General features: G+C 43.1%; 1 protein-coding gene across 3 annotated transcripts in view; it reads right to left on the minus strand.

Annotated features, from left to right (window-relative positions):
- The window catches only part of ZBTB20 (zinc finger and BTB domain containing 20), a 617,628-nt gene that overhangs the window by 30,924 nt on the left and 573,890 nt on the right, over positions 1 to 12,814 (minus strand). For all 3 annotated transcript variants that reach the window (XM_074974219.1, XM_074974221.1, XM_074974222.1), the window contains one exon: positions 7,189 to 7,376. In XM_074974219.1, coding sequence (XP_074830320.1) covers positions 7,189 to 7,376 — 188 coding nt within the window. The remainder of the gene's footprint in view (positions 1 to 7,188; positions 7,377 to 12,814) is intronic.

The raw sequence follows: 12,814 nt of genomic DNA on the forward strand, positions 1-12,814 counted from the left end.
CACTACTTCTCTCTTGGGGGCTTTCACGGAGAAGCATTAGCCCCACATGTCACATACTGGTTCAGGGTATGCTGTGTATCCTACCTATGCAGAGATCTTTTCAGTGTTTAACATAGCCAAGCATACTGCACAAACTAGGGATGCGTGAGGGTTCTAGTATTTGTTTTTACATGTGCCATGGGTTTTGAGAACACCTCAAGGAACCTTTTATAGTGATGAATTACTAGAGATCTAGACTTCTCACTGTTTATTTCAATTCCTGAATGGTGGAAATGTAAGACTAGATCTCATGTTATTTTGTCCTTAGAAATGACTCCATGAAACGACGAAAACATTCACAGCAAACATAAATACTGAGACAGCACTGAACGCACTGTGGGTGCCACTATAAATTGTAATATTTGAATTGCTATGGAACCCAAATGCACAATGCTTCCATAAACAGACAGTTGTGTTCAATCATCACACAGCAGGCTGGCAGGACACAGTATCCCTGATAAAAGCAGCAGGTCGGTCAGAAGTTTGGGTGGCACCCTTCAGTCACACATACCTTATTTTTCCCCCAATAGTTCAAAGCATATTGTATGTACTGTAATACTATGATTTTTTCTAGTGCCTTCCACCAGAGAATGCGAAAATGCTTTGCAAACATTTATGGACTGTAATGACTAGGATCTCAATTTTATGTTTTAGTATCTCCAGCAGCACAGCCCATGCAAGAGCCCTATTCAGTCAAGGACATCTCTTCAAGTAGCACCTGGGTTTTTCCTCTCCTTCAGGTGCTGACCAGGCCCTACCCTATTTGGAATGACCGAATGGGATCATGGCACAAGGTACTAAGGCTGCTTTCAAGAGAGAAAGCAAGAGAAATGCAGAGCAAGTGAGTCTGGAACGCCGAATGAGGGTAGCAAAAAGTTCCTAAGCCGGAGACTTCAGAGTGATGAGAGAACAGAATGACAACAAAATCTATCCTACCAATAATTGTAAACTTTGGTTACCCAAAGTAGTTGGGTAACAGGACATGGTCTGGTTAATAATTCCTCGATCCCTTAAATCAATGTTTCCTAAAGTGTGGGTTGTGCATCCTAAGGGAGTGCAAATGACTAGCCAGAAGGGGCACAGGAGGTGTGTACCTTAAGATGAGTAGGCCTTTAACACCACGTGGTAGTGCTGAAAGGGGTATGATTGCTTTTCATTTTCTTGATGGGAGACTCACCTTTCAAAAGTGTGGGAATTGCTGACACATAATTTTTGTATGAGACAGCTCATTCTGGAGCATACTAGGAAGGAACTTCTCTTAACTAAAAGTCTTCACACACCTGAGTAGGAGGTGGCTCAGGAAATGTGTATAGTTAAGCCATCAAATCACAAAGACCAGAATATTATTAAGTTTGACACCCTTGCAGGAGGATCATATCACAAGGTAGGATCTGACATGCAACTTCAAGGAGGAGAATTAATAAGAAAACTGAAGAAGTTAGTTTGAAAGAGCCTGAAAGGAAATTATAAGAAATTAAAATCCTTAAATCAGCAGGGAGGTGGCCTTAAAAATCCTTTATTAGGATCAATATGCATATCCCAGGACAACAGCAACAACCGAAAAAGGAAGTGGAATAACACTAGGATGGTTAAGTAACAAGGCACAAGAGTTTATTAAGGCTGAAAAAGTTTCCTTCCAAACATGGAAATCATGCCTAAGTGATGCTAATAGAACAGAGCATAAACTGTACCAGGCAAGATGTAACATGGAGATGAAAGAAGTGAAGAGGAAATTTTAAGAAAAATAGCTGAAGGTATAAAGAAAGTACTGTAATAACAAATTCTTTAAATACATCAGAAAGAAGAAGCTCACAAAGCAATGAGTGGTGCCTAAGAAATACCTTAGATAGCATGGACAGACGGATTAAATAGACAAGTAAGAGACTTAGTGGGTTAGATAGGCCACCGGTGCATAAAAAAGGTAGGGTAATCGAAGAGGACACAGAAATTTCACAATCTTTGTGATTTTTTTAGCATTGGTTTTCAGCATGGAGAATGATGGGGCAAGGAAAACGATCCCAGGGTATGAAGGTGATGGCACTGTCCAGGAGAACATTATAAAATAAATAAACAAATAAATAAATAAAGGAGGGGGTAACAGAATATCTTAAGAAATTAAACTGTAATGGATGGCATTCATCAAGGAACTATGAATGAAATTGCTGAGCTACTAGTACAAGTATGTAATTGAGGGATTACAGGGTGACTCACACCTTTAAAGAGTGATACTAATGGGTGACCTTGAGCATTAGAGAGACCAGCACATTTTACCTTAGAGTCAGGAAAATAGTTGGGAAATGTTAGTGGATAGCTGTAACATATCTAGGGGAGTGTAATGTGACTCACAGACAAAAGCATCACAGTACTGCCAACCCCAAGTGTCCAAAAATCATGGGAGTAATAAATGAATACAATCCTGGCCCTCTCTCTTTGCCTTCTGGTTTTCGAATCTTTAGGATACACTGGGGACATATTTTCAAGCTTTTCTCTGCAACCACGAGGGCTAGAAACTCTTTTTTTCCTCTCTGCAACCACGAGCGCCAGAAACTCTTTTTTTTTCTTTCAGAAGGGAAAGCTGAGATTCTCATGTAATGATTTCACTCCAGGAGCTGGGGCTTTAAGAAAAGCACCAAATATCATGAGACCAGACAACACTTCATCAACTTAACATTAAAGACACTCAAAAAGGGAATTAGCAATTAAGGTCGCAATTGAGGTCATTACATAAAGTTTTCAAATGCACCTAAATGACTTATGTGCCTAAGTGCCATTGACTTAATCACCAATAGAACTTAGGAGCCCAAGTCACTTAAGTGCTTTTGAAAATTTACCCATTGACTACGTAACTGAAATACCATTCCATATCACATGCAGTTTAAAAAATATATAGATGAGATAACTGTTAACGTGAACACGCAGTCTGACCCTGCACCCAAGGAAGTCAACACGGGTTTTTCCCTGGAGTACAATGGGAACAGGACTGGGGCCCTCCTGAGGTGCATTCTAACAATGTGTCCCAGCATCTCCCCTGTGCTGTCTGGGCTGTAAGGTCCCAGTGCAGTCTGTAGGAGGGCTGCGCAGTGAAGCCCAGGAGAAGGAGACAGGAGGCCAGGAGGATACACATCCATCTTGTTCCTACTACAGAACCTCAGAGGGGGGATATAGAAGGATTAAAACATGAAAACTGGAAATGACAAAATTCCACTAACCTGAAACTTCACAAAACCCAGCACTAGCACTAGGGAAAGCAGCCCCACTGAGTCACAAGGAAGGTGTGTAGACCCTTACTGATTGCTCAGGAAAAATACCATCCTGAGTTTCCTTCCCCACTAGCTCAGTGCTCTGTGGAGTTTAGGAATCCTGAAGGGTATTTCCCTCCCTCTCTCTCCCTTTCCCTTAGAGGCCCCGTGGAGTTTAAAAGGCAAACAGCCATCAAAATAAGAAAGTCAGATTTTAAGAAAAAAATGCAAATGGAATCTGGCTCAATGTTTCTGTCCTGGTCTGCAATGCTGTGAAGCCCACACCTGGATCTGGACAGGCACAAAGTGTGGGGGTGTATGGACAGAGGGCTGTGGTTCAGGCCTATTGCCAGAGATTAAAAAGTGCATTCCTTTCTATATGCAAGAACCGTGTTGGCCCCCAATGAAAAATAAATGACCTCCACATCCCTTCATCCTCTCCACTTACTACTGCTGTTCCATGTTTCATAGAATCATAGAATCATAGAATATCAGGGTTGGAAGGGACCCCAGAAGGTCATCTAGTCCAACCCCCTGCTCGAAGCAGGACCAATTCCCAGTTAAATCATCCCAGCCAGGGCTTTGTCAAGCCTGACCTTAAAAACCTCTAAGGAAGGAGATTCTACCACCTCCCTAGGTAACGCATTCCAGTGTTTCACCACCCTCTTAGTGAAAAAGTTTTTCCTAATATCCAATCTAAACCTCCCCCATTGCAACTTGAGACCATTACTCCTCGTTCTGTCATCTGCTACCATTGAGAACAGTCTAGAGCCATCCTCTTTGGAACCCCCTTTCAGGTAGTTGAAAGCAGCTATCAAATCCCCCCTCATTCTTCTCTTCTGCAGACTAAACAATCCCAGCTCCCTCAGCCTCTCTTCATAAGTCATGTGCTCTAGACCCCTAATCATTTTTGTTGCCCTTCGCTGGACTCTCTCCAATTTATCCACATCCTTCTTGTAGTGTGGGGCCCAAAACTGGACACAGTACTCCAGATGAGGCCTCACCAGTGTCGAATAGAGGGGAACGATCACATCCCTCGATCTGCTCGCTATGCCCCTACTTATACATCCCAAAATGCCATTGGCCTTCTTGGCAACAAGGGCACACTGTTGACTCATATCCAGCTTCTCGTCCACTGTCACCCCTAGGTCCTTTTCCGCAGAACTGCTGCCTAGCCATTCGGTCCCTAGTCTGTAGCGGTGCATTGGATTCTTCCATCCTAAGTGCAGGACCCTGCACTTATCCTTATTGAACCTCATCAGATTTCTTTTGGCCCAATCCTCCAATTTGTCTAGGTCCTTCTGTATCCTATCCCTCCCCTCCAGCGTATCTACCACTCCTCCCAGTTTAGTATCATCTGCAAATTTGCTGAGAGTGCAATCCACACCATCCTCCAGATCATTTATGAAGATATTGAACAAAACCGGCCCCAGGACCGACCCCTGGGGCACTCCACTTGACACCGGCTGCCAACTAGACATGGAGCCATTGATCACTACCCGTTGAGCCCGACAATCTAGCCAGCTTTCTACCCACCTTATAGTGCATTCATCTAGCCCATACTTCCTTAACTTGCTGACAAGAATACTGTGGGAGACCGTGTCAAAAGCTTTGCTAAAGTCAAGAAACAATACATCCACTGCTTTCCCTTCATCCACAGAACCAGTAATCTCATCATAAAAGGCGATTAGATTAGTCAGGCATGACTTTACACCCAAACTCTTCACATTTCACAACTCTTCACTCTGCACACCAGCATCCGCATGTACACCATGAGGTATTTAGAAATCTAACTGTCTGGTATAACTCCAAGGGAATTCAAGGTACTGGTTTCTATCTGCAAAGCCCTACATGAACTAGGACCCAGCTATCTCAGAAACCACCTCTCCTTCTGAACTGCCATTCCACCTACATTTGCCTAGAACGCTTAAGCTAATCTCTCCCAGGAGAGAAGGCGATGCGAGTTTGAGGCAATGCATTCTAGATTGAAAGTCCTTGCTTCAGGAATTTCCTCTCACTGGTAATATGTCTAAGCCCAAGAATAGGAACATTTAAGACCCAATCCTACATGGGGCAGAGTCAATGTGACTTCAGTGCAGGTTGATGGCGCACAGAACCACACAGGGGGCACTCACCACACAGGATGGGGCACTTAGAGAGCACTGTATAATACATCTCTTTGCACAGACTTCTTGTTAACTGCTTGCCTCAGCACCCTGGGCATTCAAACTACTGCCTAGACTTTCTTCGTCTTTGTCTTTTAAAGATGAGGTGCAGCTGGCTGTCTTGGTGTATTTGCTACCTATATTCAGGAAATTGCTCTTAAGCTGAGCCATGTACAGAGGGCCCAGATACTCTGGGGAAGATCACCTTATAAAGGTTTGCTGTTTTTTCATGCACAAGTGATTGCACATGTAAAATAGTGAGTGCACGTTCCAAATCTGGTTTTGAAAATATTGTCCATAAAATTCTCTTTTCCAAATACATGTAAAATAAATAAGGACTCAAGTAACCTGCTGTAATAGATTCAGATACCTGGTACACTGATCCAATGCTTCAACCATCTTACAAAACAAACCCGAATCCCAGTCTTATCCAGTGACAGACATCTCAAATTTGAAGAGAATTTTCTTTTGCACCAAATTGTATGGTGCTTCCTTTTCCATTGTCTCATGTCTCTTTCTCTTTACCAGGTCACTGGGCCAGCTTTAGGGAAGCCTCCCGATGCTGTTTATTGGTTCTATTAAAATTGAGATCTCAAGAAGAGGCTCATAATGAATAAAGTCAGAAGGTGGCAGGAATGAATTGCCGCTGAAGTGATTTGGATAGCAATTATCCCAATAACTCGTTTGCTTCCAAGATTGGCCCTCAGGCAGGTTGTTTAAATTAAAAAAAGAAAATGATATCTTATTTTTTATCTGGTATTTTTATTGCCATGCCTAGATTTTCTTTTTATTGACGTCTGCAAACTTTAGCTGACTTCTGAGTTCTTGGAAGCTGGTTTTTTCATCTTACTTCTTTTTCCCCTTGTAAATTTTACAATATCTTAAAACCACTCCAAAAGAGGTAAACTATGTCCCCTAAAAAATGGAGACGGTGAGGGCTGACATAACCCAATGAAGGGATGCTGGTAAAATTTCAATATATTGAAGATCTGCTGTGTATTTCTGCCTTTTCAAAATCCAGTTCCAATTGCTCATTTCCTTGTTTTGGCTTTTTTTTTTTTTTTTTGGGGGGGGGGGGGGTGTTGGTGTCCTGGATGAAATGGAAAAGAACATTTTAAAAAGGCCTGGAAATCTGTGCTGACTCATCTCTGAGTTAATACACTGAAAACATATCAACAGCAAAGGCGTCTGGCCTATCTGGTTGCACTGGGCCTTGAGTCTTCCAGGTCCCCAACACCCTAAACCCAATCCACCTCATAGAGCATCACCGGGATTCTTTGCCTGAAGTCCTGTTGTATCCCGGGGTCTGCTAGAGATTTGCTTCCCTAATTGCTCTCCTCCATTGTGGCCTGGGGTGGGGTTGGGGTTCCAGTCAGAAGACAAGCGGGGATGAGGAGAAAAACAGCTACATGAAGATGAGGAACCCCAGTCCTAGGTAGGGAGGGAGCTGGTGGGGAGCCATGCACATATTACTTCACAGAAATTAGAGCCAGCCTTGCATACCTGATCTGTGAAACTCTCTCAGCTTTCTTAGGCTGACTGAATAATCACGATGTTATCACAGAAAACTTCCTGGAAAATATTCTGAAGATAAGCGGGCCAAAAAAAGGGAGAAGGGAAAGGCTGATGAGGCCTTGCTGATGACATTATGGAAACAACACACAACAGGCTGGGAAAGCTGGTCCAGAGTGTGGAATGGTATTTCACCAGCTCCCAGCGACTCGTCAGTACATTGGTGTACTCACAATCAGATGACCCTGTGTGTGCGGGCAGGTTTGTTGGTGACTGTGATGAGTGGGTGAGGGCTGGGCTCAGAGGCGGAACAGCTTCAAGGTTCAGGCAGGGAAGGCCTGGCTTGGCGCTGCATGCACCCGTCTGAGTAATCTCATTCTCCTCAGACGCCTTCTGGTTTTCAGCTGTCTTGGGTTTCTTCCTGAAAATAAACAAAGAAACCTTTGAAGGGACTAACTGCATATTTGGGAAAAGGCATTTTTAGAATCTGTTAAAGATAACTTGCTTTTTTTCTCTCTCCTTAAAGGGAGGTAGCAGGGAGGACTCCATGCTTCTTCTTTGGAAACAAGCTGCTCCTTGTTTTCACTCTGATGCAATGGCCCTGAGACCACATTAAAGCATATAGACCAAGTCAGAAGCTCCCCATTGTGTCCCTACTGACTACATATAAATTAAAACCTGTCTGAGTACTTTACACAGTCTGAGCTCCATGTGACAAATATTGATCAACGCTGTATCACTCTGAATTTAAAGTTATACAGAAATATATAGCAAATGTATCTGGAAAACAAATAAACACTGTTGTTTCCAGTTCAAGAAGTGTGAAAGTTAAGCTGGCTCTTTGTGAAGAAGATTATGGGTGCAGGGGGCAAGGATGGTGAAAGGGGGTAATTTAGAGAGGCAGAGGTCATCTATGCAGGTGAAGCAATAAGATTTGGAACCTTACACAACCAGCAATAGCCACACTGCATGTTGGCTTCCTCTACCTCCCTTAAAAGAAGAAAGCCCTTAATTGCTAAGTCTAATATTTGTACTTCTTTAGTGCACTCCATCCAGGACCTCAAAGCACTTTGGAAACTTCCAGAATGAAGCCTCAAAAATCCCACGTGCGGTCGGTAAGCATTATTATCCTCATTTTACAGGTGGGAAAACTAAGGCATGAAGAGGGAAAGTGACTTGCCCAAGGGCATACAGCAAGTCTGTCACAGAAAGGAAAAAAGCCCAGATCTCTGTGCTTTAAATCCTAGAAAATGCTACCTCCCTCTTTAGAGAAGTAAGTTACAGCTGGAGCTCTAATTGCAGTGTTTAATTTGCAAAATCACTGTCCTGGAGAAGCAATGACTTGTAACTTTTGGTCAGCAGACTGGCTGTCCTACTGTATGTCTGGATCCAGGCAGGTGCAGTGCTCATGGAAGTGAGCAGAAGATTATGGGGGGTAAACATAGCAATTCAGGTACTACCTGCCTTGATGGCAGGATGTGTCACATACTGCTGTTCATAGGTACAACTGATTTCAAAAGCTCTTATTTGGCCTAGACTGATGCCCACTTAAAACACAAATAACTGTTGAAGAATAAAATGTTTTCTCTACAACAACAGCTATGCATTATTTTTCACCCAGGGAGATCTTCATTTGTGTTACAGAAGCACTGAAGGTTCTCCTGTTGTTTTACCCAGTTTCCCCACATCACAGCACCATTCTACAAACAGAGCACCGGACCATCCATCACCGTAATTCCTTAAACGTCTGGAATGGTTGCTATGTCAGCAGCCCCTTCTGAAGTGCCTATTGCCCTGGTAAATGCAAATAAACAAAACAACCAGATTTCTCCTATATTCTCCACCACCAAAATCCCCACTCAATGTGTCTTGCAAAGATACAGGCTCATTAAGACAGAAAAATCATACCTTTGAGAAATAGTCCTGCCTCTTGCCTATCTTTTTATTTAACAGATTTTACAAAACCTGTTCTAGGGTCCAAGCACCTGAAAGGGGGGGAGGGGGGCAAGAGAGAGAAAGAGACACACACATGAAAGGGACACACACAAGAAAGAAAGAGCATCTATCACGCAACAGAGAGCAAAGCCACTTTGCCATTAATCGAGAACATTGTCTCCGGTTATATAAAAGAATTATATAAGCCTGGCATATCTGAGGGCATAGCATGTGGAAGCTCTTGTCAAACCTTGGTGGCTGCCAGTTCTAGCTGGTCACCTTCAGAGGGCAGCAAAGCACCATCTGGCTCCAGGCTACATTGCAGTGAGACAAAACCTCCCTAGAATCTTCCTCCTGGTCACCATGCCAGAGGTTAGTCTGCCAAGCTGCTGCTTTTTTTTTTTTTTTTTTTTTTTAAATTCTTTGCCGTAAGTGTTAAAATTACACACTCCAATGAAGTGTCTCCTCAGCTGGAAAATGAAAGCTCAAGTGAAAAAAGTTAAACAGGCCCGCCCTCAGGCCCCCCCCACCAATAAAACCCAACCGAGCACCCAAACCCAAAGTAAAACAATAGAAAAAAGGAAGGAAAATGTGAAAAAGAAAAAGAAATAAAGAAAAGGCAGACACTGCATAAACAAACACAAAGCAAAACTGGGTGAGTACACACACACAGAGGCATGGAGAATCCAGGCCAAGCACCCCGGGTTTCCTCATGCCCTAGTGACCGGGTTCAGTGGACAAAACTACATGGCTGCAGGCACCTGTCCTGTGCTGGTCAGTTCTGCTTGGACCTCCCAAATTGGATGAAAAGCACAAAACCTTTTTGGTTTTCCCACTGCTTATGTTTCTGTTTCCAAAGAGGCTGCTCCAGGGTTTTAGATGGGAGTTTTAGGTGAATCGAGGCTGAGTTAGATTTGTTGTTAACCCCAGTGGTGCTGGCAGCTTTAGTGTATTTTATGTTGGGGGAGCCACCCTTCCCAAAATCAGAGGCTTAGTGCAGTCGAGAATACTCTGTGCCATATACTTTATGGTAGGGAACAACATATATTACAAATATGTTGAAAATTCTGATCTCACTTACACCAGAGTAAATCTGAAGTAACTCTATTAGCTTCAGTTGAGTTATTCCAAATTTGTAACTCAACTGAAGCTAACAGAGTTACTTGACTAACTGAGGCAAGAACTGCATCACTGTAAACTGCATGAATATCAGACAGTTTTGAAATATTTTAAGTATACTTCATACAGAGAAAGGTCTGAAAAATAAATTGAGCATCTCAGCCCTCAAAATTCCAGCATGCTTGAAATCTGGATACCAATTCTGCTGCTAAAATCTACTTCTGGTCACACAGTCTATTGCCACATGGCAATTTATTTTAGAAACTTGAGTAAGGAAAGTATACCTTTTGTCCAGGAGAGCACTTCAAACATCCTCACAGGCTAACTCTTGTCACATTTCCTAGGGCCTGTAGAGAAATAGCCCCCCTTCCGCTCATTCCCAGTACCTTCCTCCCTCTGCACATGTACATACACACACAAGTCTCTTTCACAGCACTGTTAGTTGTGAAGCTTTCAGGCAATGCCAGTTCTTATTCAGCCAGTAGTGGATCTGGGGGGCCAGGGTAGTTGGAGTGGCTGTACATATGGCGTAGTAATAAACATCCGTGGTAACAGATTTACAACATCTAAGTGTTTGTCTTCACCTCAGTTAATCCGAGTTACAACTCAAGTGTTGCCCCTAACTTATGTCCCATCCTCACACACAAACCCTGCGCTCGAGTGTGTTGATGCTTTTAACTTGAGTTGGTTGACCCATCATAGAGTATAGGTGACAGCTCATAGTAGCACAATTTGTCAGCTGCTAACACTAGCACACTGTGTTGCTAATCCAACCACTCTGTGCAGCTCAAGTATTAGTTTGCAGTGTGGCTGCTCTCACTCAGACTAGGCTAACTTGAGAGGAGTTAACTCAAGTGTAGATAACTTGAGTAAATTCTGCAGTGAAGAAATAGCCTGAGTGCCATGTTGCTCAATAATTTCTACTTCTCTTGCATCACAAGCACTCAGAATCAAGTACAGAGGCAGATTAGAAAATGTTTTAACTATAGGCTAAAAAAACAAAGAGGAGTCCGGTGGCACCTTAAAGACTAATAGATATATTTGGGATAAGCTTTTGTGGGTAAAAAACCCACTTCTTCAGATGCATGGAGTGAAAATTACAGATACAGGCATAAATATATATCGGCACATGAAAAGGAGGGAATTACCTTACAAGTGGAGAACCAGTGCTGAAGGCCAATTTAGTCAGGGTGGATGTAGTCCACTATAGGCTGTGGCCCCAGTGACACTATGGATAGCATCCTCTACCCCCATCTCCAATCTCTTTCCTCTCTGAATGGGTTTATTTGCTACCATTGCTCTCCAGGGAGACAGTCTATTATCAGGAGGCCCTCACAACAGAAACTATTCCAAATCACAATGCTGTGGCCCTACTACATGTACTGAGTGGAAAGGGAAAGGAGGCAACGATGCTGCCTGGCACCAGGGGAATACGTGTTCACAGCATTACTCCTCTCCTTTCTTACTGATCAGAGAGCTTTCCCTGTATCGGAGTAACTTAAACACATGAGAGGGAACCAGCAGGAGGAGGGAAGCTCAAGTTAGGGAAACATCAAAGCCAACTTAGAATTTAGAGAAAACTTATTAGAAACAAGGCTCGGCACTCACTTTGATCAGAAACTACCTATGTAGGAGCCCAGGCACTGAGGCCTTATGAATGGTCCCCTCCCCATTTCTCCAATCCCCAAGCTTAGACTCCAGTAGTCAGTGCTATGGACAGGCAGCAAATCCTGAACCGTTTATTACACAACGTGTTCTTATCTCCTTATTCCAGGAGGTAAATTGGAGCACTCTCTCACTTCAGTCAGAAGCTTCAGAATGTGACCGCTGGTTGGCTGTGTCAAAAGGAATGGAAGAGCTGGATTTGGCTGGTGCATAAACAAATGGGAGAAGGAGGCAACAATGGCTGTGGTTTGGGTTTGGTGGGAGGGGCAGCTTCTCTAAGTGACCGTAGAGTATTCCAACGTCATTGCAGTTTGTACATCTTCCCAGATTCTTCCTCTGAGCTGGCTACAGTGCTTAGCAGTACCACATAACAATTTCACCTGTGGGTGTCAGTGTAATGCACTACTTCAGTACATGTGATCATGTTGCCTTCTAGTAACAAACAGCCTATTTACTGCCAGCTAACAGAGTTACTCAGTTTCATAAGGCTATGAATCAGGCCCCAGGTGCGGGTGGTACCAGGTCTGATCCCCAGGGAGGACCATGCTCTTTCTCTGTATGTGGTTGTGGTTTATTATATTAGCTCTTCCAGTCATTGAAGCTGAGTCTGAAAACACTCAAGGCACCATCATCATCTTTATCCTCATTATAAAGGAAAACAGGGCCAAGACACTGGGGGAAGGACACTATGGTAGATAGCCCTGATGTATAGAATCATAGAAGTTAGACACGGCGAAGACTTATTTATCTTACTCAACTAGTCAGTGCAGGATTGTTCCTTAGAGTTCATTTAGTATGGTGTCATCCAGTCTAGTTTTAAATGGCCCTTGTAATGAGGCTTCTACACAATTCCTTTGGAAGACTCTTCCACAGCCAGATACATCTTTTGGGAAGTGTTTCATGATATTCACCACTTAAAATATTTCCCCTTCTTTCTTGGCTGTATAATCTTCAAATATCCATAGACTGTTATAAGTCCCCACCATGCATTAATCATCATTAAACCAAATTGCACTTATTTAGTAGGTCTTTCAAACTTTTCTTATAAATCAGTCCCTCCAGCCTCTGATCCTGCCGAAGTGCCAATATCTTTTTGGTAACAAAGTATCCCCCCTTTTATGTATATAAGTACTGCAGTGT

This window comes from Natator depressus, chromosome 1 (genome assembly GCF_965152275.1).
Source record: "Natator depressus isolate rNatDep1 chromosome 1, rNatDep2.hap1, whole genome shotgun sequence".
NCBI classification, from domain to species: domain Eukaryota; kingdom Metazoa; phylum Chordata; order Testudines; family Cheloniidae; genus Natator; species Natator depressus.